At 42.9% G+C, this 27,386-nt stretch overlaps 2 protein-coding genes across 2 annotated transcripts in view; one reads left to right on the forward strand and one right to left on the reverse strand.

Annotated features, from left to right (window-relative positions):
• LOC309715586 (CXADR-like membrane protein) overlaps positions 1-27,386 on the forward strand; it is a 118,764-nt gene that overhangs the window by 50,486 nt on the left and 40,892 nt on the right.
• On the reverse strand, positions 16,958-20,131 carry LOC309715135 (uncharacterized protein). The gene is made up of 2 exons (XM_082547981.1): positions 19,218-20,131; positions 16,958-19,103 (listed from the first exon to the last, which is right to left on the reverse strand). Exons 1-2 carry the CDS (start codon positions 19,867-19,869, stop codon positions 18,481-18,483), a joined length of 1,275 nt encoding a protein of 424 aa, XP_082404107.1. The 5' UTR covers positions 19,870-20,131; the 3' UTR covers positions 16,958-18,480.

Here is a 27,386-nt window from a genome sequence, read left to right on the forward strand (position 1 = left end):
TTCAGTTTAGAACAGTTAAAATACACTGAACAAAAATATAAACGCAACACCTTTGTTACTGCTCCCATTCCCCATGGGATGGACGTAGAGACCTAAAATTCATTCCAGATACACAATATAACCATCCCTCCCAAACAGTGGTCACAAATCAGTCCAAATGTGTGGTAGTGGGCACATCTGCTATATTGAGATAATCCATCCCACCTCACAGGTGTGCCACATCAGGATGCTGATCTGACATCATGAGTAGTGCACAGGTGTACCTCAGACTGCCCACAACAAAAGGCCACCCTGGAATGTGCAGTTTTTTGCGCTATTGGGGGTCTGGGGACCCAGAACCGGTCAGTATCTGGTGTGACCACCATTTGCCTCATGCAGTGCAACACATCGTCGCATGGAGTCTATCAGATTGTCAATTGTGGCCTGTGGAATGTTGGTCCACTCCACTTCAATGGCTGTGCGAGGTTGTTGGATATTCGTGGGAACTGGTACACGCTGTCGTATACGCCGGTCAAGCACATCCCGAACATGCTCAATGGGTGACATGTCCGGTGAGTATGCTGGCCATGCAAGAACTGGGACATTCTCAGCTGCCATCTGCCCTGAACAATGTGAACCATGATTCATCCGTGAAGCGCACACCTCTCCAACGTGCCAGACGCCATCGAATGTGAGCATTTGCCCACACAAGTCTGTTACGGCGACGAGCTGGAGTCAGGTCAAGACCCCGATGAGGACGACGGGCATGCAGTTGAGCGTCCCTGAGACGGTTTCTGACAGTTTGTGCAGAAATTGTTTGGTTGTGCAAACCAATTGTTCCAGCAGCTGTCTGGGTGGCTGGTCTCAGACGATCTTGGAGGTGAACCTGCTGGATGTGGAGGTCCTGGGCTGGTGTGGTTACACGAGGTCTGCGGTTGTGAGGCCGGTTGGATGTGCTGCCATATTCTCTGAAACGCCTGTGGAGACGGCTTATGGTTGAGAAATGAACATTCAATGCACGGGCGACAGATCTGGTTGACATTCCTGCTGTCAGCATGCCAATTGCACGCTCCCTCATTGCTTGTGGCATCTGTGGCATTTTGCTGTGAGACAAAACTGCACATTCCAGGGTGGCCTTTTGTTGTGGGCAGTCTGAGGTACACCTGTGCACTACTCATGATGTCAGATCAGCATCCTGATGTGGCACACCTGTGAGGTGGGATGGATTATCTCAATATAGCAGATGTGCCCACTACCACACATTTGGACTGATTTGTGACCACTGTTTGGGAGGGATGGTTATATTGTGTATCTGGAATGAATTTTAGGTCTCTACGTCCATCCCATGGGGAATGGGAGCAGTAACAAAGGTGTTGCGTTTATATTTTTGTTGAGTGTATTTTGCACTTACAATCTTGCATGGGATTGTTGGCAATAAACAGAGAGATTGCAAAACATAATAAAAGCACGGATGAAATAGGTGGGGCAAACACGTAGGTTAGCATTAAAATGCACGACTACCCCAGCTGATTTCACAAATAGTTCCACTTCCTTTGTAGGAGAACCCCATCAATTCATTCACCTACTGTGGTAGTAGTACCGTGGTGCAGTATTATGAGTTACACGTATATGGACCAGCACAGACATCCTTAACCTGGTGCGACTGTGTGGCATCAATGCCTGATTCAGACACGTGAGCAAAATAAAAAATGAGTCCTATAATCTGCTTCCCTTGAGTCTAGAGTGTCTGTCTGTTGTCAATATTGCTTTCTTTCTTTTGTATTTTAGTGCTGTCCATGCTGCTCACAGTTAGCTACACCTGCAGCATCTTGTTCCCATGTTTCATCTAAAGGTTGTGAGAGTTTTATTTATCTGTACAGAAATTCATCAAGTCCTTACTGCTTACTGAAGGACTATGAGGCCCAGAAAAATTCTTTGTCAGTGGGCCTTTTCTTCTTTTGCTGACAGATAGTGGGTTTGTTGTGATAAATTAAATCATTCCAGTCCAACTGAAATCATTTTTAATTAGTGCAAGTACACTTCACTTCAGGCTTATGGGTTCTCTGCTTTAAATTGGAGCTTTGTGATGCCACAGCACCCAGTGCGGTCTGCAGCACTACTAACAAGATCGTCCAAAAAGTGCATTATTGTAAATAATAACATAATTGTGAATCACAGACCTAACTGGTCACAAGGTGCTTAGGGAAAAATGAGAGGCTTGTCTTGTTTGGAGTAACTTCAGCAGAGAAGATGACACTACATATTAATACAGTCACGTAAAGATTATAAACAAGTTGTTAAACATTAAATGTTCATTTTCTGTGTCATATTTCAAGTGCTTGATTAAGATGGTGAGTGGTTTATTTACATTCTGGCAGAAATCACATGCTGTGTGAAGTTGACACTGGTGGTATCAGTAAATAGCCACAGTTTAGTTTTCATTCCACATGCAGCTATAGCATTAATAAAGACGCCTTCATTTGCAGGTGTTGTTCCTATTCATTTAGTGTAGAGGGTTTGCATTGTTATAGTGTAGAGGTTGTTGTCATATAGAATGGCTTTTTTCCCATTACTTCCATGACTCATGACAGCATTTTTACTTTGTGTACTTTTAAATCGCAGTGTCTTTTCATTCAGGTACATTACAAAAGCCCAACTAACGTTTAGTTTTGCTCTTGTTTTACACACCCCATGTCAGACATGTACATCCTCACCAGCTGTATGTCTGTTCTTGCTACATACTTTAGGGTTGTTTGTGGTGAAGTTTGGCATTTAGGACACAAGTCCTTTCAAAACAAGAGGAAGTGCAAAAAGTCCCCAGTGTTTCCTGAGTTTCCAGTGTTGTATATAATACATGATATGCAGTACTAGGTACCATATATCATCTAAATAAGATATATTGTCTAAATGTGTAAGGATATCGCCTTACATTAGGTTTATTTAGGCCAGTTTGTTTCATGGAAATTGGGGAAATGGCCTGATACTTGCACAAAGGGAACATTTGTTATTAAATGCTACCCTCCCAACCTGTTTCTCATGTTGAGGCTGTGTAAAAGAATGGGGCATAAAAGGCTGCTTTGTCATCACAGCAGTAACAAACACAAACATCTGAAAATGAAGACCTTCTCCGACAGACTTCATGCCAGGGGTGTCTAACTCCAGGCCTCGGGGGCCGGTGTCCTGCAGGTTTTTAGACCTCACCCTGGGTCAGCACACCTGAATCACATGATTAGTTCATTACCAGGCCTCTGGAGAACTTCAAGACATGTTAGGGGTGTCCAAATTCATAGGCTGAATCCTCCTGAGGACCCGTCCTTCACGGTCTACGTGGGCTGGGTCCTCAGAAGGTCAGGTAGACAGGAAGCGAGCGGCTGTGAAACTGGACGGTCTAGCCTTCAGATTTGCATCACCGCTGTCTCGGTGGAATTTAATAAACTCGTCCGTCTGCTCCTTGCTATCTAAAATATAACAGGACACTGGTGTAAATTCTCGACCATCTCACACTTCTGTTTAATCAGTTTTCTGTTTGACGTGGATTAATAAAGTTTTATTTTATCTAATCTAATCTAAGAACTTTAATCTCAGCCAAACCGATTTACTCAGGAACAAATAAAACACTGAAAAAAGCCAAACAATAACATTTTTAGGTTATCTAAGTGACTTATATATCACGTTTAACCTGAGTAGTGCAAGACCACGGTGATCTGAAAATGATCCGCCGGGAGTTCTCGCCGGCTCTAGTGACCCTCGAGCTCCCGGCTAGCTATCGAGCTGGTGGATAACAGACGTCTCTGAAAACGTTGGAGCACTTTTGCAAATATGTGATGTCTTGATAAACCGAGCAGATATTTGAAGTTTACACAGCTACTTTCTCACCTGAAAATATGTTGAAAGTGTATTTTGTGACCCAGAAAGAGTAAAAAGAGTAATATTAACCCTCTGGGGTCCAGGGTGTAATTGGCCGTTTTTGACTATTTTTGATTTTATATTCTATATTTCCCCTTTAAAAACTGTTTATCTTGCCTTGTTTGGTGTCATTATTTTCAGCACAACCTCAAATATTTGAAATTTGAGTTTTTTTTTCCTTTTGGCATACTATATTAGCACAATTGATCTAAATTCAGACAAAAAATAAAAAATCTGAGTAGGAAAAAGTTATATTTTTTTTACTGTAAAACCCACAAACATGTTTAACGAATCATTTTCATAACTTGAAATGCAAATAGAAATTGTACATTTCTAAAAGGTTTTTATCAAAACTCTGGTTTTACGTGGCCCATCGACACAATTCACAAAACTGGTATATAGTTTGAAGTCCGCACTTTCGACCCAAGTTGAAATGGAGACTCGGAGTCGCTGCATATTGTAGCTGTGTCATCTTAAATTGGTCATGTGATTTTGATGCGCCGGCACGTCTGTCGACACCAGAGAGTTAAAACTTAGTAGCCACCATTGTTGAAAACTGGAATTGACTGGGCCGTGCTATGCATTCTGGGATATGGTGGGCCACAAAGGATACACCCGACCCATCCTTCAAATTCGGGAAAAAGGAGGACGCATTTGTCGGCTGCATTCGGGGGAGTCTACGAATTTGACTCTTTGAAGTGAACGACGTGTTTTTTTTTCCTTTCTCTCACCCTCTCTCTCGCACTTTTTTCCCGCTTTTTCTCCTTGTGCTTTGCGCTGGGAAGAGGGGGGAGGGGCGGTAGTTACACTCTCAGTAGCACAGGAACAGAGCGGGAGGGAGAGACAGAGAAAGAGAGCCAGGGACAACAACGTCACATTAGAAAGGTATAGTAATCATCCACAACTATTTTCAGTTGCGGATGATAACGGATACAGAAAGTTTATTCATGCAGGCCCATATGACAGAGAATGTGCATCTCCTTTTTGTTTTCATATTTTTTCATATTTATATTTAATTGTGTTGTGGTTTGCAGTGTTTTGTGTTGTTTCACTTTTTATTTGTTTAAAAGGAAAAAGCTGAAAATTTAAATAGTTAAAAGTTGAAATGTGAATAGTTGGTTTTTGTATTATATGATTTATTTATTACATTTTATGTGGAGTGAATAAATAAAAGTATACAGGGAGTGCAGAATTATTAGGCAAGTTGTATTTTTGAGGAATAATTTTATTATTGAACAACAACCATGTTCTCAATGAACCCACAAAACTCATTAATATCAAAGCTGAATGTTTTTGGAAGTAGTTTTTAGTTTGTTCTTAGTTTGAGCTATTTTAGGGGGATATCTGTGTGTGCAGGTGACTATTACTGTGCATAATTATTAGGCAACTTAACAAAAAACAAATATATACCCATTTCAATTATTCATTTTTACCAGTGACACCAATATAACATCTCCACATTCACAAATATACATTTCTGACATTCAAAAACAAAACAAAAACAAATCAGCGACCAATATAGCCACCTTTCTTTGCAAGGACACTCAAAAGCCTGCCATCCATGGATTCTGTCAGTGTTTTGATCTGTTCACCATCAACATTGCGTGCAGCAGCAACCACAGCCTCCCAGACACTGTTCAGAGAGGTGTACTGTTTTCCCTCCTTGTAAATCTCACATTTGATGATGAACCACAGGTTCTCAATGGGGTTCAGATCAGGTGAACAAGGAGGCCATGTCATTAGTTTTTCTTCTTTTATACCCTTTCTTGCAGCCACGCTGTGGAGTACTTGGACGCGTGTGATGGAGCATTGTCCTGCATGAAAATCATGTTTTTCTTGAAGGATGCAGACTTCTTCCTGTACCACTGCTTGAAGAAGGTGTCTTCCAGAAACTGGCAGTAGGACTGGGAGTTGAGCTTGACTCCATCCTCAACCCGAAAAGGCCCCACAAGCTCATCTTTGATGATACCAGCCCAAACCAGTACTCCACCTCCACCTTGCTGGCGTCTGAGTCGGACTGGAGCTCTCTGCCCTTTACCAATCCAGCCACGGGCCCATCCATCTGGCCCATCAAGACTCACTCTCATTTCATCAGTCCATAAAACCTTACAAAAACCAGTCTTGAGATATTTCTTGGCCCAGTCTTGACGTTTCAGCTTGTGTGTCTTGTTCAGTGGTGGTCGTTTTTCAGCCTTTCTTACCTTGGCCATGTCTCTGAGTATTGCACACCTTGTGCTTTTGGGCACTCCAGTGATGTTGCAGCTCTGAAATATGGCCAAACTGGTGGCAAGTGGCATCTTGGCAGCTGCACGCTTGACTTTTCTCAGTTCATGGGCAGTTATTTTGTGCCTTGGTTTTTCCACACGCTTCTTGCGACCCTGTTGACTATTTTGAATGAAACGCTTGATTGTTCGATGATCACGCTTCAGACGCTTTGCAATTTTGAGACTGCTGCATCCCTCTGCAAGATATCTCACTATTTTTGACTTTTCTGAGCCTGTCAAGTCCTTCTTTTGACCCATTTTGCCAAAGGAAAGGACGTTGCCTAATAATTATGCACACCTGATATAGGGTGTTGATGTCATTAGACCACACCCCTTCTCATTACAGAGATGCACATCACCTAATATGCTTAATTGGTAGTAGGCTTTCGAGCCTATACAGCTTGGAGTAGGACAACATGCATGAAGAGGATGATGTGGACAAAATACTCATTTGCCTAATAATTCTGCACTCCCTGTATTTACGGTGGCCCCTAGAGACAAAGCACATACAAACTTCAAAACACGTAAAAAGTCCATAGCACGTAAAAACTCCAAAACACATACAAAACACAACAGAAGTGCTCCAGGATGCTAGGGGGCAGTGTTGAGCTTTGTTACCTAGTGGCTACACAAGCCAGGAAGTACCAACGACCGGATTTGGTGTGTGGTAGTAACAGGTAAATGAACATTTTTTTAAATTATTTGAATATACATGAGTGCTTGTGTATAAATACACAAACAATACACATATGCTTTCAATTGTGTAATTTAAGTGATCTAGGTAGCTGTTTTTGAAGTTCAGTTAACGCTAGAAATGTGTTTTGGAGTTTGTATGTCCTTTGTCTCTACGGGCCACTGTATATATTTATATATAAACATATGTAAATAAAACCACGTTTTTTTTTTACATTACTAATTCCTTTTGTGCAGAATTTTATATTGTTGTAAATAATAAATTAATTAAAGCAACAAAATAACCTGAAGAGCCGGTTGGGAGCCGAAAGAGCCAAGCCGAAAGAGCCGGTTCTAACCCTAAAAAGAGTCGGAAATCCCATCACTAAAGTTTAGCTAATCCACCGCCTCCTTTAATAATAACGATACTTGTAAGAAATTTAGCCAGTTTGCAGCTCTGGGTACCAGGATGAATGAATTAGAGAACCAGCTCCACACCATTGGCCCTGGCCTCCACCAGGCTGCTGTAGTCAGAGTGAGTGAAGGTAGCTTAGCCACTATTAGCTGTATTAGCCAGCAAATGATGTTGAAAATCAGTCCAGCTGGGTGACTATGAGCAGGAAGCATAGCCCTAAATAGAAGCCCCTTGTACACCACCAGCCTCTGCACACTTTAAATTGATTTTCCCCACACAGCAACACACCAAGAAAAAACATGGCAACTGTATCGTGAGAAGCATAATGCTAGACACATGACCGAGCATTGTTTATTGCCTTCCATGGGCCAGAGCAGGCGGCACTAAAGAAGCCCTGAAACTGTTACTGATATTTCCCATCGGCAGTGATGCCAGAAGTCAAAGGTCATTAGAACATGTTTACCATGTTTAGCATACTGTATTCATCTTAAATCGCTGTCTGTTTTTTTCTTGCCCTGTCTGGCACTTATGACAGCTATATAGAATCTCTATAGGCTCTTCTTGTTCCTGTGAATCTGTTAGCTGTTTATTTATTTCAGATTTTACATTATATGTGGTATGGTATGACGACGTCCAAGGCAGGACAGGCAAGAGAAAGAAAAGAGGAAATGGTGGGAGGTGGGACCTTCTGGGGGAAACCTGGTCCGTCCCACTTTGGAAGTAGCAGCTCTCATTTTTACAAATCTGGCCAAAGTTATTAAACCCAGGAAAGCATGACCCCACCCCCACAGAGACCTCTCTGCTCCCAGACCACCAAACCCAGACCAAAAATCAGCAAATAAGACATTAATTATGAAAAAGTCACAGACAGAATAATTAATACACATACTTAACAAACACTGTCAACTGAACCAAAGAGTAAAAAAGTTAAACGTGTATGATTAAACATTAGGTCTCTCTCTCTAAAGTCCCTGTTAGTAAATGATTAAGTAGCTGATCAACATATTGATTTAGTCTGCCTTACAGAAACCTGCTTACAGCAATATGATTATATTAGTTTATTATTATTATTATTTTTTGCATGGGATTAATGAAGACGCTGTCAATTTTAGAAACTCCCACCATGCTGTCAGAGAAGCGCTGATGTTGATGCTTTTAAAGCATTCATGTCGTTGGATGTTTGAGCTGATAAATGGTAGGTCTGAGATCTCTAGATTATTGCAAAGTGCTTGTTCTACATCTAGCCAAGGTTCATCTAAGAGGGTATGTTTTAGCCATCCTGAGATAAACTGAAGCCTGTTGGCTAAGAAGTAGTGCTGAAAGTTAGGCAGTTCTAGTCCTCCTTTATCCTTGGTCTTTTGTAGTGTTTTTAAGCTTATACGTGGGGGTTTATTTTTCCAAAGGAATTTGGACATGTATGAATCTAGAGATCTGAACCAATCTTGTGGCGGTTTAGTTGGGATCATTGAGAATAAATAATTTATTTTTGGTAAGACCATCATTTTTATAGCGGCAACCCTTCCCATGAGTGATATGGGTAGACATTTCCATCTAGCCAGATCATCTTCTACCTTCTTTAAAAGTGGGATATGGTTTAATTTAGTTAGATCTGCAAGCTTGGGAGAAACATTAATACCTAAATATTTTATATTTCCTGATTGCAGTGGTGTAGAAGAGGAATTATGGAGGGAGCAATTAATCGGTAGAACTATAGATTTTGACCAGTTAATTGAGTAATCTGATATTCTTGCAAAAGAGTTTATCAATTCAATCACCCCAGAGATATTGGTTTGTGAATTTTGGAGAAAGAGTAACACATCATCTGCATAAAGGCTGATTTTATGTTCCACATTCTTGCATTTTATGCCCTTAATTACTGAATTCTGTCTAATTGCTGCTGCTAGTGGTTCAATAAAAATTGCAAACAGTGAAGGGGAGAGTGGGCATCCCTGCCTGGTGCCCCTCAAGAGACAGAAGCTGGAGGATGTCTGGTCATTTGTTCTAACACAAGCTGTTGGGGAATTATATAATATTTTTAACCAGTTTATGAAAGAGGATCCAAAACCAAATTTGTGTAAAGTTGCAAATAGAAATTTCCAGTTAACTCTGTCAAATGCTTTTTCTGCGTCTAAAGAGAATATTGTAGTTTCTAGGTCTTTACTGTATGAGTAGTCTATCAAATTAAGTAATCTACGTGTATTTGTTGATGAGTGCCTACCTTTTATGAAACCAGTTTGGTCAGGATGAAGTAAGAGGGGGGTTATTTTCTCCAGTCTCTTTGAGAAAGCTTTGCAGATTATTTTAAGGTCTACATGTATAAGGGATATTGGACGATAGCTTGAGGGATATACAGGGTCTTTGCCTGGTTTTAGCAGGAGATTAATGTTTTCAGAATTCATATTTGATGGAAGTCTGCCCTTTTCTTTGATTTCCAACAACGTTCTGCAAAAAAAATGGTGCTAGAATCGTCCAGAATTCTTTGTATAATTCTGCAGGAAAGCCGTCTGGACCTGGAGCCTTATTATTGGGCATACTTATCAGGGCTTCCTGGAGTTCACCTGGTGTCAGTGGTGAATCCAGTGCCATTGCTTGAGTGTCCAATAATTTTGGAAGAGTTATGTTGTCCAAAAACTGATCAATTTCTTTTTTAGATGGGTTTATTTGTGGTGAATACAACGTTTTATAGAAATCCCTGAAAATGTTGTTTATTTGTATCGGTTCATATAATGTGTTCCCAGATGAATCTTGAACAGCACATATAGTTGTTTTTTCTTTCTTTATTTTTAGCTGGTTTGCTAGAAATTGACCGGATTTATTACCATGTTCATAATTTTGTAGGCGTAGTCTTTGTACTAAGAATTTTGTTTTTTTTATCAATTATCTCATTTAATTCTAGTTTTGTTTTGCGTATTTTGTTCAATGTTTCCTGATCTTGGTGGGACGCGTAGGCTTCTTCTAGTGATTTGATGGTTTTTTCTAATTCCTGAATATTTTTGTTTTCTTTTTTCTTTTTATGTGATGAGAAAGAAATTATTTTACCTCTCATCACAGCTTTCCCTGCTTCCCATAGAACAGAAGCTGATGTTTTGGGAGTGTCATTATAGTCCAAATATGAAGTCCACTCTTTTTTAAAATATTTAATAAAGTCTTCATCTTTAAGTAGTGATATATTAAATCTCCAGTTTTTACTTGGCGTAGTATTATTCTTGTGCATTAGTGTTAAAGATACAGGACCATGATCGCTGACAGCTATAGGATGAATCTCAGTGTCTGAAATCTCGCTCAGCAGTGAGCTGCTGACCAAAAAATAATCCAGACGAGAGTAGGAGTGATGGACATGTGAGAAAAAAGTATATTCCTTACTGGTGGGGTGAAGGGAGCGCCATGCATCGCAAAGACCAAAGTCGCTCATATACTGTTTGATTATATTTGTGGACTGCCAGTTACGCTGAGTTCCCGCTGTATTGAGCCTATCCATGTCTTCATTTAGTCCAAGGTTGAGGTCACCTCCAAGAACAAGTGTGCCATCTAAGTGTTCAGAGAGTGCACTAAAAAAACCGTGAAAGAATGAGGGATCATCAACATTTGGACCATATACACTTGCAATACATAGCTTTTTATCACGTATAGATAGTTTAATGATTAAGAATCTGCCCTCTGGATCTATAACTGTATCGAGTACTGTGAAATTAATATTTTTATGTATTAAAATTGCTACTCCCCTTTGTCTAGAATTATAACAAGCTGAGAACATATTGGGAAACTCAGGTGTTTTAAGTTCATTCGAACCTCTAAGAGGTCTGTGGGTCTCTTGTAAAAGGACAACATCTGCCTGTAGTTTTTTGAGTTGGTTAAATATTTTTAACCTCTTTTCTCTGGAGCCAGCTCCATTTATATTCCATGTAATGAACCTCACTGTACCCATAGATGTTTGTGTATAACTAGGGATGTATGCTGTGTGCGTCGCTTAGCCAGGTGGAGAGAATATGTCACTTGTTCATAAATAAAGAGAAGGAGAGAGAGAAAAAATGTGTGGCGAGATGCTCCCTGAGTCTGACTTTGTGTATGCATAGTTACTAATATGAGTAGGCTTGGCTTAAGTGTGTGTATCCTAAACGACTGTGTGCGCTGTCTGACTGATGTAAATGTGCTGCCGTTGAGCGCATGGTGCGTATGTGTCGAAATAAAGGATGTTTGTGGATGAGTGTCGAAGCAGGTGATCGAGGCAATAAAGAAAGAAACCAAGGACAGGGGTGAGCAGCATAAAACCAAGAGGGGGGGAAAGAGAGGGAAAAAAAACGAGAAGAAAAAAAAACACAAAACAAAACGTAAACATTCCAATTAAATCACTGACGGAAAGTGACGGTGTTAATTCTGCTATGAAATCACACTTTAAAATGCGATTTGATACTGGTAAGTTAAACAGATGTTAATGCAAGTTAGTGTGAGTGGATAGGGAAATGGTGCAGCTGATTCTTATCTGGTGTGAGGTTAATACAGCCACGGAGTGATGTTGGGGTCGCGGTGGAGCTGTCCGTCCACGTACAGCCGGTCCACAGCGATGACAGCGTGGGAGCCCTTCTGGATGAAGCCGCGTCGATTATATTAGTTTAAACGAATCAGCACCCTCAACTCATACTAACTGTCAGAATCTGAGGTGAGGGTCAGTGTGTCCATCCAAATATCAATAACATTGAGACAATAGGACAGGGGTCAGCAACCTTTAAGACCCAAAGAGCCATTTGGACCCAGTTTCCATGCAAAAGAAAACACTGGGAGCTGCAAATATTTTTTGACATCTAAAATGAAGATAACACTGTATATATTGTTTTTTACGTTTATGCTTTGTGTGAACAACTAAGGTGTGTTGCTTATGAAATCCATGAAGTGCTACAGAGAAAATTACATTTTATTTATGTAATTAACACATTTTGAACTCTTAAAGAAATATAACAAAAGGAAACAAAAACTGTTGTGAGCCACCCCCCTTATATCGCTTTTGGACTTTTGGAGCCTTGAACTGACTTTTAAAAAATAATTGGAAAAAAAGCACTATGCTGCTAAAAAATGAAAAATAGATATTTGCAAAATTCTGTCTAAATATGTATTTTATTTTTTTTTTTGAACTTTTAATTGCAAAGCAGGGAAACAGCAGTCACCAGCATATACACACAGGACAAAGATGCATCTACATGTATAGCAGGACGTGGGAGGCAGAAAGAGAAAGCCAACAGCAATATTCATAAACAATGAAAAAGGTTAACAATCGTCCCTTTGTTGCCAGGCTAAATCCCGTAAGCCCGATTTCAACCTCTGAGCAGAAGGAGTGTTCAAGTGGGCCAAAAAAGGGTCCCATATGCGATAGAAAAGGAAAGGTTTGTCCTTAAGTGCTGTAGAGAAGGCTTCCATTGGCATGATACATATCACAGACTGTAGCCACTGGTTGACAGATGGGGCCTTATCAGAAATCCACAGTACCATAATGCACTTTCGAGCGTAGTGTAGCAGTATGTGAAGGAGATCTTTGCTGCGAAAGCCGGCAGGTAGCTCATCGTTCAGTCCTAACAGGCAAGTCCTTGGACCCTAAATATGTATTTTACCAGGTTAATGTGTGTGGCGGGGCATCGTCTGCAGCGCCGCTGCAGGGGAGGCGGACGCACCTGAGCGGCACCCCCAATCAAGCCTCGCCGCCTTAACGTCTGTGCTATCTATACTGTTGTATTGTTGTTGGTGTGTGTCGGGCTGTGAGCTGAAAAGCTACAGCCAGCTGTATGCGTACAGCAACCGTGTGTGAAAAGCGGTCGATAAAGAGATGCTGAAAAGCGTGTTCATGCAAACATCGTCGGGTCTGCCGTGATATGTTTACAATAGGACTTCTGCTGCTGAACCTCTGCAAATTGGGGCTGTACGAAGTCACTTCATCTTTATGCAGGACAGTAAGGCAAGGCAAGGCAAGTTTATTTGTATAGCACAATTCAACAACAAGGTGATTCAAAGTGCTTTACAGAGACATTAGAAACAAAAACAAATAAAAAGCATGATTTAAAATTGATTAAAACAAGCAAACAAACAAACAAATTAACAAACAAACAAAACAGTATATAAAATCAAAACAGATAAAATCAGAACGATAGATAAAATCAGTAGTTAAATGTAAGTTTTGAAATTTAAGCTTAAAAGTGTGGATTTGGTGCTTTATTCAAATGCAGCTGAGAATAGGTGAGTCTTCAACCTGGATTTAAATAAACTGAGTGTTTCAGCTGATCTGAGGCTTTCTGGGAGTTTGTTCCAGATATAAGGAGCATAAAAGCTGAATGCAGCTTCTCCGTGTCTGGTTCTGACTCTGGGAACTGATAAAAAACCGGATCCAGATGACCTGAGGGATCTGGAAGGTTCATACTGGGTCAGGAGGTCACTGATGTATTTTGGTCCTAAACCATTCAGAGCTTTATAGGCCAGCATCAGAACTTTAAAGTCTATCCTCTGACGGACAGGCAGCCAGTGTAAAGACCTCAGAGCTGGACTGATGTGGTCCACTTTTTTGGTCTTAGTGAGGACTCGAGCAGCAGAGTTCTGAATGAGCTGTAGTTGTCTGACTGATTTTTTAGGTAGACCTGTAAAGATGCTGTTACAGTAATCAAGCCTACTAAAGATGAATGCATGGACTAGTTTTTCCAGGTCCTGTTGAGACATCAGATCTTTTATCCTTGAAATATTCTTGAGGTGATAGTAAGCTGACTTTGTTATTGTCTTAATGTGTTTTTCTAAGTTTAGGTCTGCATCCATCACTACACCCAAATTTCTCGCCTGGTTTGTGGTTTTTAGATGTATAGATTGAAGTTCTCTGGTGACCTGTAATCGTTTTTCTTTGGCGCCAAAGACTATTACCTCAGTTTTGTTTTTGTTTAGCTGGAGAAAATTGTGGCACAACCAGTCATTAATTTCCTCAATGCATTTACCAAGAGCCTGTACAGGGCCTCGGTCTCCTGGTGACATTGTGATATATATTTGTGTGTCATCTGCATAGCTGTGATAGTTTATTTTGTTGTTCTTTATAATCTGTGCCAGTGGGAGCATGTAAATGTTAAACAGAGGGGGTCCCAAGATGGAACCTTGGGGAACTCCACATGTGATACTTGTCTGCTCAGATGTGAAGTTACCTATTGATACAAAGTATTTCCTGTTTTCTAAGTATGTCTTGAACCAGTTTAGTACAGTTCCTGAAAGACCTGTCCAGTTCTCCAGTCGTTTGAGTAATATGTTGTGGTCAACTGTATCAAATGCTGCACTGAGATCCAGTAAAACTAGGACTGACATTTTTCCACTGTCTGTATTCAGACATATGTCATTAAACACTTTGGTCAGAGCGGTTTCAGTGCTGTGGTTCTGTCTAAAACCTGACTGGAAGGCATCGTAGCAATTATTCTGTTTTAAGAAGTAACTGAGCTGTTGAGAAACTGCTTTTTCAATGATCTTACTTAAAAATGGGAGATTTGAGATCGGCCTGTAGTTGTTCATTTGTGTCTTGTCAAGATTGTCCTTTTTCAGTATAGGTTTTATTACAGCAGTTTTTAGTGATTCTGGAAACACACCTGATAATAAAGAAAAGTTGACGATCTGTAACAGGTCTGACTCCAAAGTCTTTGAGACCTTTTTGAAAAAACTTGTTGGCAGGACATCTAAACAGCAAGAGGAGGAGTTCAGTTGACCTAAGATGTCCTCCAGGTCTTTGCTGTTAATAGGGTGAAACTGTTTCATGGTGTTTAAACAGTTTTTCGGTAGACACAGTACATATTCTGGATCTGCTGTTGATGTACCAATTGCTTGTCCAATTTTTTGGATTTTTTCTGTGAAGAATTTGGCAAAGTCATTGCAGGCCATGGTCGAATGAAGTTCAGCTGCCACTGACACAGGAGGGTTTGTTAGCCTGTCAACTGTAGAAAATAAGACCCGAGCATTATGGCTGTTTTTAGTGATGATGTCAGAGAAGTAGGACCTCCTTGCACTCCTCAGTTGTAAATTATAATTGTGAAGTTTCTCTTTATAGATGTCATAGTGAACCTGGAGGTTTGTTTTTCTCCATCTGCGCTCAGCTTTCCTACACTCTCTTTTTTTATTTTTCACTAGTGTGGAGTTTCTCCATGGAGACTTTTTCCTTCCAGAGATAACCTTCACCTTAATGGGAGCAATTGTATCCATTACATTTTTTTTTTTTTTTTTGCCTGTCCTGTTTGGCTCTTTTGCCATCAGAATTGTTGTCTAAAGGCAAAGAAAGATGCCCAACGGATTTACTTTACCAAATTGACCATCCCAGCCTTGCCGTAATGGTCCATTTGATTCACCTTTTATTGTTTATTTTATTTTCACTTACTGAATACGGGACAGACTTGACTGGGGGAAAGAAGGGGAGAAAGAAAGAGGGAAAGAGAAACAGCTGAGAAGACGGACGGGGAAGAAGGGCAAAAAACAAAAACCAACAGAATGAGCAGAAAAAAAAAGAAAAAAAATGCATATATCAATCACCTGGATCACCTGCTGAGAAAGAAAAAAGAAAACAAGCAGAAGAGAACAAGAGTAATAGAATAAACAACATCACAATGATATATGGGAATATGACAGTAAATACTAAATATTAAACATTATTGTGCAGCACATAAGATCAACAGAACACAGTGTGCTTTGAGGCAGGAGCCAAAAAGGGTGTAGTTTGTGGGTGTGATCACCCGTGTGTACACCTGTGAGCATGGACGCGCTTGGTTTTTTTTTTAAAAGGTTCCTTCATGTAATGATCTGCTAGAGGGTGTGGGGGGGCCACAGCCCCGTCCTCCAGGGCATGAAGCAGGTATGGAGGAGATCAAAACTCCAGACATCCAGAGGCCCCCAGAACACAAGAGACCAAGGAAGACCAACAGAGGGGCAGCCGCGCCACTGTCCCAGTAAGAGCTGAGGAGAGTCCCAGATGAGGGCTCACTCAGCAGCCGCGGAGCAGAAGCCAGGGGGAGTTGCAGTGACGCGCCCGTGAGCTCCGCCGGCAGCCAGCCATGCCTGAGTGACCGAGCCCCAGGCCGAGAGGCCGGGGGCACCCCACCTCCGAAGTGGCCCGACCGAGCCCCAGGCTCCAGGCCCCGATAAGCGGCCGCCAAGGAGTGAGCCGGTGTGTACCTGGACGCCCATCCCCGGACACAAAGAACCACCAACGCACCGACACCTGAGGGAGTCCGCCACTGGCAGGGGAAGTGGTGGTAGGGGGAGATAGGCCTCCAAACCTTGGAGGGCCTGAGATGTCCCCAGAGAGGTGGCGCCTGACACCCAACCTGACATATAGACACAGACATACAGGCACACACAGATACAAACATCCATTCCCACCCTCATGCTCTCATATGCACTTACTCCACACTCAACCAACATGGAGACAGACATAAAGAGACGCTGTACACACGATCACACTCCCCAAGCGTACTCTACAAACCGGGTCTAGGTACCCTTCCCCCCTGGAGGGGGGAACTGCACCCAGACCCAGGTGGTGTTACCCTTTTCCCTGCGGTGGGGGGAGGCAGACCGCCCCGACTCCGCAGCAGCAGGAAGGCCCCACACTCCAGACCGCAGTCGGACGGCCAACTCCTCCTCCTAGCCCCCCTGCTCCAGCAGGTCGCAGAGAATGGGGGTGGGAGAAGACTCCAAATCTCCCTCCACCCGCTCATTGTAGTGTTGATGCATGTGTGTTCTAAGGTGCATTTAAAACCCAGGAGGGCATGGAGCTACCTGCCAGAGAGCAGCAGGTAAGCGCATGGTCCCTCCTGCTAGCCCTCAATGTCTACGTGTATTTAACATTGAGAGGTGGGCAACGACGCCAGGGGTGAGGTGTACACCCTGATGGTACTTTGGTTTCCGTGTATCGTGCCCACCCCCAAGATCCTATATGTATGTGTAATGAGAGTGTGTGTAATGTGAATGTCTAAGTTGTGGGATAAAATTGAGGCACAGGCAGCCAGAAGGGGACATTACATTTAACATGTTAGCATTGAAGCTATTGACGAGCTCATTGACTGACCCTCTGGACAGGTCAGGTGTTAATGGGAAGACCTGGTTAAAAATTGCACTACTGTGTTCAGTTATACACCGTTTTGTGATCACTGTTGTTGATATATTTGTGTGGGCTGAGATTTTACTTTCAAAGAAAACACAGTAATGATCAGACACGCCCACATCAGACACAGTAACCTTTGAAATGCTCAGGCCCTTGGATATCAGTAGGTCAAGATTGTGTCCTCTATTATGTGTGGCCTCTGTTACATGCTGAGTCAGCCCAAAGTTGCCCAGAGTGTTACTCAGGTCTTTAGTCCCTTTGTCCTGAGGGTTGTCCACATGAATGTTAAAATCCCCAGCAATAATTACACAGTCAACATCAACACAGATCACAGACAGCAGTTCACTGAGGTCATTAAAAAAGTCTGTGCAGTATTTGGGAGGCCTGTAAACATTAAGAAACACAACTTTGGATGGGGCCTTCAGCTGTAAAGCCACATATTCAAAAGACTGAAAACTTCCAGGAGATAGCTGCTTACATTGAAATGATTCATTAAATAAGACAGCAACCCCCCCTCCTCTCCTGCTCACCCTGGCCTCACTGATAAAACTAGTTAGGAGGGGTCGTCTCGATGAGAACAGCTCCACTGTTACTTTGGTCCAACCAAGTTTCAGTTAAAAACATAAAATCAAGGCTGTGCTCAGTGATTAAATCATTAATTAAAAATGTTTTCCCAGCTAAAGATCTAACGTTTAATAAAGCCAACTTAAGTGTTTTAGAGGCATTACTTGTCCCCTCGTGTTTGGGAGCAGTCTGTGGCACACAAGCTATGTTTACTATGTTTAAAGATCTTTTAGAGTGCACCTCTCTGTGTTTTGACCAGGCCACATGTCTCCTGTCACCTAAAAGTACAGAAATTTTAAAACCTTCTAGTGAACAGGGTCCCAGCTTCTCCTGGGAAAAGTCATCACTGCCATAATCCTCACAGCCCGGACCCTCCACACATCACACATCAGACTGCGGAGACAGGGCATGAAGAGGAACTAAGGGGGGCGAGGCTGGGCAATGTGACTTCGATTGCTCTGTTGAGGGTGGGGCTCGATGGCGAACCTTTGGCCGCTCTGGTGGGGGGTTTATGGGGGACAAAAAGGGATTGGGCCGGGGGGTAGATCTGAGCCCAGCATTGACCCGCTCCATCATCTCCTCAGTGAATTTCAGGTGTGGGGAGGAGGGAGAAAGGGAGGGGAGGAGGGTGATGGCCTGTCAGGGGTTTGGGGGACTGGGGAAGATCGTGGTCCCTGGTCCTGGTCGTTGGTGTTGTTAAGAGAGTTGGAGGCAAATAGGGACCCCTCTTCTTGCCTCAGATGTCTCTCCTTTCTGAGGCTCTTCCCGGGTGTGGGCAGATGGAGCTCCTCCTCAAGGTTTCTGCTGGGCTTTGTCTGTTCTTGGAGTACTGTTTGTTCCTCTTTATGAGATAACTCCTCGTTTATCTCAGCCTTGGCACCAAGCACAGATGGATGACGTATGGAATAAAACAAGTTGGAGGTGAACAGTTTCACCCCTGACTTGTTAAAATTAAATCCATTTGCTTTAAACAGATGCCTGCGTTCCCAAAAAATATTAAAGTTGTTGATAAAATGCACTGAGTGGTCAGCACATGCTGATATGAGCCATTTATTCAGTGTAAACAACCTGCTGAATCTCTCGTCTCCTCCTCTGACGGGCGGTAGAGGTCCACTGATGAATACAGCTGCATTCAGAGAGTTTACAGTATTTAATAATCCAGTAAAGTCCCGTTTCAGAACCTCCGACTGTTGTTTGGACACATCGTTTGACCCTGTATGCAGAACAATGTTTGTCACAGTTGGATATTCATCTGCAATTTGAAGAATTCTCTCCTTCAGGATGTTGACCATATCGTTAGGAAAGCAGAGGACTTTAGTGTTCTTACCGCACATCCTTTGTACATCCTTTACGGCAGAGTCACCCACAATCAGAGTTTCAGGCCTAGCCTTTAGCTTTCCCTGTGGTCTTTTACTTTTCAACAGATTTTCAGACCTTACTTCGCTGCTTTTAGATGGATGGTTGTCTGATATAGATCCAGGGTCCTTTGATAGTGGAGCAAATCTGTTCTGCAGTTTCACATTCAGTTGTTTTGGAGGTTTGTTGTTATTCTTCCTATTCACGGTTGTCCAGTCCTGTTTCCTCTCGTATACAGGGGTAGAAGAGCTTCTCTGTCTCGTAGGAAGTGAAGGCCAGTCAGTTTCAGAGATTTCAGCTCGCTGTACTCTGCCCGTGATACGTCCTCCCCCTTCCAGGAGACATGATTTATGTCTTGGTTTTGCACCAAGACAGTCCAAGGGGGGATTATCACTTGAGGATTTATAATAATGCACAGAGTCTACTTTCTTGGTCATGTTATCTGTGCTCCTTAGCTGTGTACTAGCTTGCTCGTCGCCATTGTTTTGAATCAAAGGCAAGGTTGTTTCATTTCCACACAGTCCATTTACCTCCACGTTTACTTCTAAGCGATGAATTTTTGTCTCCAGTACTGCAATCTTCTGCAGGAGGCTGTGGAAGTCATCTGTGGAGAGGGAAGGCATCTTGTTGCTAGTTAGCCTAGCGGTTAGCACCTTTCCAGGCTATTGAGGCTGTTCGGTGCCCAGACGCTGTAATCAGGCTTCAGCTGTGTCTAGGCCACAGACACACGGAGCGCTGAGGATAAGGTAACCATAAAATGTTGCTGTTTCTGTTAAGAACACTTTAGTCCTAATGATCTATAAGTGTCCAGAAGCTATCGCAGGTAAGCTCATACGGAAAAAACGGAAAAAATCAGCATAAAAATCAATGAAAAACAATAAAAGAAGCAAAGCATTTAAGAGCAAAGAGATGAAGCGTCCACACTCACAAAAGGGGAGGAGCAAGCTGACCTCTGTGAGGCGTGAGCAGTGTTTGTTTTTAACATAGTTCGCGGTGGAGCTGCTGACATAATGTGGATCCGAAGATCAATAATTGGCCTACCTGGGGTTGAAAGTCTGCACGGCGTTTCGGGGGGTACACCGGCTTACGCTAGTGTGACCCTTATTTTGAGCGATGAAAAAAATAATAAAATATAATTTTATTTTATTTTTATTTTATATTTATTTTTATATTTCAATATCACAATAATCTTCCAATTTAGAACTACAAGTTAAAAAGTTAAAAAAGAACTAACATATATAAAATACACTTCAGCTAAATACTTCTAATTTATTTTCCCAAACCACGCGGAGCCGCAGTATAAGGACTAAAGAGCCGCATGCGGCCGACCCCTGGAATAGGACAATAGGAAAGATACTTTCTCTCCCCTAGGTTCAGTACATTGTTGCCGCTCATCCAAAATGAGACGTCTTTGCAAACACCATTCTTCTCAAGCAGGCTCACGTTGCTCCACCCCCTCTTCCATAATCTGCTGTGATTGGTTGTCCTGCACTCATGTGACTGAGCCTTACTGAGCAGTAACATACTGTAGTGAGTCAGAAAGCAGAGCATCGTGTTGAAGTACTCTAAATGAAACACTGCAAACATGATGCATGTTTCTCTACTGTGGCCATACCACCAACTTATATGAAGACTTAAAGGAGCTTGAAAAAAGAACTTTGTCCTTGAACAAGCAGCAAAAGAAATGAAGGGAGGAGGAAGGAAATCCCTGAAACAGACAAAAGAAACAAGGGAAAAAAACTCAAATATAATTGAGTCTCTCAAGAAAACTGAATTACCATTAGCTGATTAACAAATAACTTCAAACTCTGCAGCAGTCAAGATCCATGCCCAGTCATTGCTACCAGCAGGTACTGACCGTAAGACCATATTGTGAACACACCAATGACTTTTACTCATCACTGCACATTTACTGGCAGGCTGCAAGGGGAAGCTGCAAGCTCCCAAGAGCGACACTGATGTCAAGCGATTCAGCTGTTCTGCATTATTTTAAAAGGAAGACATATTTGGATGTGCAGGCATACTATTTCACCAAACTGACAGGACTAAAACTGTTCAATTCAATTGAACTCAATTCAATTTTATTTATATCGCGCCAAATCACAACAACATCCTCAAGGCTGTGATGGCAACATCACTACTATGCATTGATACTGTCATAAATATGACCTTTAATTCAACCGGCTGCATTTCCATCTTATCAGACTGAGATGTGGCTAGAACAGTTATGAGTAGCTCCTTCAGTAACAGTTTTCAACTTTTTTTAATCCAGCCCTCAAAGGGTTAGTGATTTTGTCTTCCACTGACATTGTTACATCTTTTATTATCAACAAATTACACAGTGTTCTTCATTAAAGACTCCTTTTCTTCTGCCTGTCAGCTCTGGCATTGTTACACTAAATATAAAAATAATAAAATTATCTAACAAGAGGAACCTGCAGATAGAGCTCTTGTTGGTAAAGCAAATGTGTTTGGCACAACACAGCGTTCAGACCATGATCCTTCTTTTTAACATTGCTGCACATGACATGTTTGAATTCAAAAAGAGTTTAATATTTTGGAACAGTTAAGCGAGGCATTGTCTCAATTGTTGACGTTCAGTCTTCAGCTGAGCAACTTTCCAGCTGGCACCACGCATCCTCTCCAGGTTCCAACATCACTGAAGAAGGGGAGAGCATGAAATAAAGTGCAGCTGCCCTACCAACCTCCCCTGCACTGCTGCACCACCCCTCCCCTGCAGTGGAGCCATAGACCACACACACCCCTCCGCCACAAGCTCAAATTAAAAAAGTGTGGCTAACGTCGATATTGTATCTTTTACCATTTTAAACTGTACTGGGACATGCAAACTGGATCACATATCTCCCGTACTTGCATCATTACATTGGCTACCAGTCAGCTTTCGAATTGATTTAAAAATTTTAACACTTGTTTTTAAGACCTTACATGGCTTCGGAATTTTTATGTGTTTTCAAATTTGCATGTTTTTTAGAGTTTGTATGTGCTTCAGAGTTTGTACGTGTTTTGGAGTTTGTCCACGCTTTGTCTCTAGTGGCCACCATAAATATACTTTTATTTATTCACTCCACATAAAATGTAATAAACAAATTATAAAATTCAAAACCCAACTATTTACATTTCAACTTTTAACTATTTACATTTTCAGCTTTTTCCTTGGAAAATTTTTTAAAGTGAAACTACACAAAACACTGCAAACCACAACCAGTGGCGTGTCTAGAAAATTTTTGTTGGGGGGGGCAGGGCAGGTAGGGGCACAGATTTGGAGAAGGGTGGCAGATGTAATTGGCAGATAGTGTTAAAAAAAATTCTACCAACCGTTAACCATAATTCAATAACCCTGTAAACCTAATAACCGAATGCGCTTTTAACTCTTATTAGAATGAGATTTTAACCACTACGGTGCAAAGTTTTTAGATACTGTGTTGATAAAGTACAAGAGATACAATCAGTGCTTTGTCAGTGTTTATTAAGCATTCAAGGACAGCAATGTTTTCATAGTATTTTTACTGACATATAGTGCACATATGTTTTGGGCAAAAACATTTTTTTTTTTTTTTTTTTTTCTAAATGACATCAGAAACAGCAGTATGCGACATTACGTGATGGCAGAGCTTCAGTTCATCCTTTGTCTTTTTTTTTTTTTTTTTTTTTTTTTTAATAAATAGGACAGGGGGAATGAATGAGAGAGAGAGGGGGAGAGAAAGAAAGAAAACCCAAAGGGGAGAAGAGACGGTGAGAAGGGGGGGGAAGAGAGAGAAAAAAAAAAAACTCCTGGGTCACCTGTATGGAGAAAAAAAAAACAAACAAACAAACAAAAACAAACAGAGGAGACAGCAAACAACAAAGAGCAACATAATAATAGAGAAAACAAAGCACCATCACAATAAACTAGCTAGTCATAGATATCAGTATTTACTAAGTAATAAACGATATTGTGCAGCACGCAAGATAGACAGCGCACAGTGTGCTTTGAGGCAGCAGCCAAGAAAGCCTTAGTCCGCGTCTGTGAATACCCATGTGTGCATACCTGTGTGGATCAGCATGCTTGCATTCCAAAGGTTTCTCCATGTAATGATCTGCTAGGGAGTGTGGGGGGGCCACAGCCCCGTCCTCCAGGGTGTGAAGCGGGTATGGAGGAGATCAAAACTCCAGACATCCAGAGGCCCCCAGAACACAAGAGACCATGGAAGACCAACAGAGGGGCAGCCGCGCCACTGTCCCAGAAAGAGCTGAGGAGAGTCCCAGATGAGGGCTCGCCCAGCAGCCGCGGAGCAGAAGTCAGGGGGAGTTGCAGTGACGCGCCCGTGAGCTCCGCCGGCCCCCAGCTGCGCCTGAGTGACCAAGCCCTAGGCCGAGAGGCCGGGGGCACCCCACCTCCAAAGGGGCCCGAGCGAGCCCCAGGCCCCAGGCCCCGACAAGCGGCCGCCAAGGAGTGAGCCGGTGTGCACCCGGACACCCACCCCCAGACACAAAGAACCACCAACACACCGACACCTGAGGGAGTCCGCCACCGGCAGGGGAAGTGGTGGTGGGTGGAGATAGGCCTCCAAACCTTGGAGGGCCTGAGGTGTCCCCAGAGAGGTGGCGTCTGATACCCAGCCTGACATATAGACACAGACATACAGGCACACACAGATACAAACATCCATTCCCACCCTCATGCTCTCATATGCACTCACTCCACACTCAACCAACGTGGAGACAGACATAAAGAGACGCTGTACACACAATCACACTCCCCAAGCGTACTCTACAAACCGGGTCTAGGTACCCTTGCCCCTGGAGGGGGGAATTGCACCCAGACCCAGGTGGTGTTACCCTTTTCCCTGCGGTGGGGAGAGGCAGACCACCCCGACTCCGCAGCAGCAGGGAGGCCCCACACCCCAGACCGCAGTCGGACGGCCAACTCCTCCTACTAGCCCTCCCGCTCCAGCAGGCCGCAGAGAATGGGGGTGGGAGAAGACTCCAAACCTCCCTCCACCCGCTCATTGTAGTGTTGATGCATATGTGTTCTAAGGTGCAATTAAAACCCAGGAGGGCATGGAGCTACCTGCCAAGGAGCAGCAGGTAAGCGCATAGTCCCTCCTGCTAACCCTCAATGACTAAGTGTATTTAAAATTGAGAGGTGGGCAACGACGTCAGGGGTGGGGTATACACCCTGATGGTGATTTGGACTCCGTGATTGTGCCCACCCCCAAGATCCTATATGTATGTGTAATGAGAGTGTGAATAATGTGAATGTCTAAGTTGTGGGATAAAATTGAGGCAGAGGCAGCCAGAAGGGGACAGAGGGGGGGGGGGGGGGTAGCCTCCTCTGCACCCTGGTGACATACCCCCACTCCAAGGCCCTGCATGTGTGGGTGGTTGTGGAGGAGCGGGAAGAGGGAGGCAGCTGGAGATGGGGAGGGAAGGAAGGGAGGGGCAGGTAACCCCTCCCTGGGGCCAGCTCCCCCGCTGACTCCAGTAGGCACTCCCACCCTCCGCGACCCGCCAGGGAAGGGGGGCCCAGGCCCATCAGACCGGGGCCCAGTGCAGTAGCGCCCCCCGGCTCCACAGAGCCCTGGACAGTCCACCCAACCCCACCACAGAGAAAACTGCACCCACCCCACCAACCACACATCTTCCAGACTACATAAGACGGTAAACGCCCAGGCTGAGATCTTCCTCCACCTCTCCTGTATCTCCCCCTCCTGCAGAGAGTTCCTGAGAGAAGAAAGCTCCTGCAAGATGTGACCATCCCCCCCACCAGTTGAAGAGCCCCCCAGGCGGCTCGATGCACCGGCGGCACCCTGCTCCAGGGCCGGGCCCCCATGCACCCACCCGCCCACAACCCCGGCAACACACCAACCAGGACCCGAGCCCCCGAGGCCCGGCCCGGGCCCCAGCCCAGAGACGGAGCGCCCCCAAAACCTCACGCCCATCCCGGACCCACCCAGGGGCAGCCAGGTTGCCAGGTCAGTAACCCACGTCCGTCAGCACAGACCCTCCCCTAGCCCCGCTGCACGCAGCCGCGAGGAAACAGTCACCTGAGAGCCAACAGAGCCCTCAACCGGACGTGACCGCTACCCCGGGTTGAGCCCCCCAAGGAAGATGCCTCCGGGGAACCCCCCGACGCCCTAAGCCTGTCCCTACCCCCTCACCAATCACAACAGTGAAGGCGGGACCAAACTATGACCCCCCACCCCCACTAGGTGATGGAGCTGATAAAAGGGGCCCAGAGCAATTGATCTAATGTGGTGGCAGAGGCTGTGTCAAGACTAATGTGATCTAATAGATAATTTCTATATTGGTTAGAATTAAGATTATTTTTATTTTTCCAGTTCATGAGGACTGTTTTCTTGGCTATGCATAGGGCAGTGAAGATCATATGGGCTATATTCTTTTCTGAAGTGACATTATCTAAGCTGCCCAACAAACACACTAAGGGGGAGGTTGGAATGTTACATTTCAGACATTTTGATAAGTCTTCACATATCTCGCGCCAAAACTTTTGCACTGGTGGACAGAACCAAAGAGCGTGGATGTAATTGTCTGGTGTATTGCCTTGACAGTGTGAGCAGTTGTTGGAAGATGTAAAGCCCATCTTGAACATCCGATGACCTGTATAGTGCACTCTATGAAGTATTTTGTATTGTATTAATTGCAGACTGGGATTTTTAATTAATTTAAAAGTTTTTAAGCAAATCTGAGACCAGAAGTTTTGGTCTAGGTTGACTGATAAATCTGCTTCCCACTTTGCAGTAGGAAGGGATATTGATTCATCTAATTTAGAAAGTGTTCTGTATATTTTAGATAATAATTTGGGGGATTTAAGAGTAAGAAAATGTGCCGCACTTAGTGGTGTTTGTAATTCAACTTGACTGAGGTTAAATTTCTTTTTTACTATGGATTTAATTTGTTGATATTCTAAAAACCTTGTCTTGTTGATCCCATATTGTTCAACTAGTCTGTCAAATGGAATAAATTCTGTTCCCTCTAATATATGTTCTAAGTATTTAATTCCTTTACAACTCCATTCTGGGAAATTAATCATATTATTGTTTTGTAATATGTCAGGGTTATTCCAGATAGGTGTACGTTTGCATGGGATTAATGAAGACTCCGTTATTTTTAGAAACTCCCACCATGCTGTTAGAGAAAAGCTGATGTTGATACTTTTAAAGCATTCATGTCTTTTGATGTTTGAGCTAATAAATGGTAGGTCTGAAATCTCTAGATCCTTGCATAGTGCCTGTTCAACATCTAGCCAGGGCTCAACTAAGAAGGTATGTTTTAACCATTCTGAGATGAACTGAAGCCTGTTGGCTAAGAAGTATTGGTGAAAATTAGGCAGATCTAATCCTCCTCTATCCTTGGTTCTTTGTAGCGTTTTTAAGCTAATACGCGGGGGTTTATCTTTCCAAAGGAATTTGGAAATATATGAATCCAGAGATCTGAACCAATCTTGTGATGGTTTGTTAGGGATCATCAAAAATAAGTAATTTATTTTTGGCAAGATCATCATTTTTATAGTGGCGACCCTTCCCATGAGTGATATGGGTAAAGATTTCCATCTAGTCAGATCGCCTTCTACTTTCTTTAGAAGTGGGATGTGGTTTAGTTTAGTTAAGTCTGAAAGCTTAGGAGAGATATTAATACCTAAATATTTAATATTTCCGGATTGCAGTGGGGCAGAGGAAGAATTATGGAAGGAGCAGTTAATGGGGAGAACTGTAGATTTTGGCCAGTTAATTGAATAATCTGAAACTCTTGAAAACCAGTTTATTAAAGTAATTACCTCAGAGAGGTTGGTTTGTGTGTTTTGCAGAAAAAGCAACACATCATCCGCATAGAGACTGATTTTATGTTCTATGTTCTTACATTTTATGCCCTTAATTGTTGTAGCCTGTCTAAATGCTGCTGCTAGAGGTTCGATAAAAATTGCAAAAAGTGAGGGGGAGAGTGGGCATCCCTGTCTGGTGCCCCTCAGGAGACAGAAGCTGGGGGATGTCTGGTCATTTGTTCTGATACGAGCCATTGGGGAATTGTATAATATTCTTATCCAGTTTATGAAAGAGTTTCCAAAACCAAATTTGTGTAAAGTTGCGAATAAAAATTTCCAATTAACTCTGTCAAATGC

This window comes from Aulonocara stuartgranti (assembly GCF_965226115.1).
Source record: "Aulonocara stuartgranti genome assembly, chromosome: 10".
NCBI lineage: Eukaryota > Metazoa > Chordata > Actinopteri > Cichliformes > Cichlidae > Aulonocara > Aulonocara stuartgranti.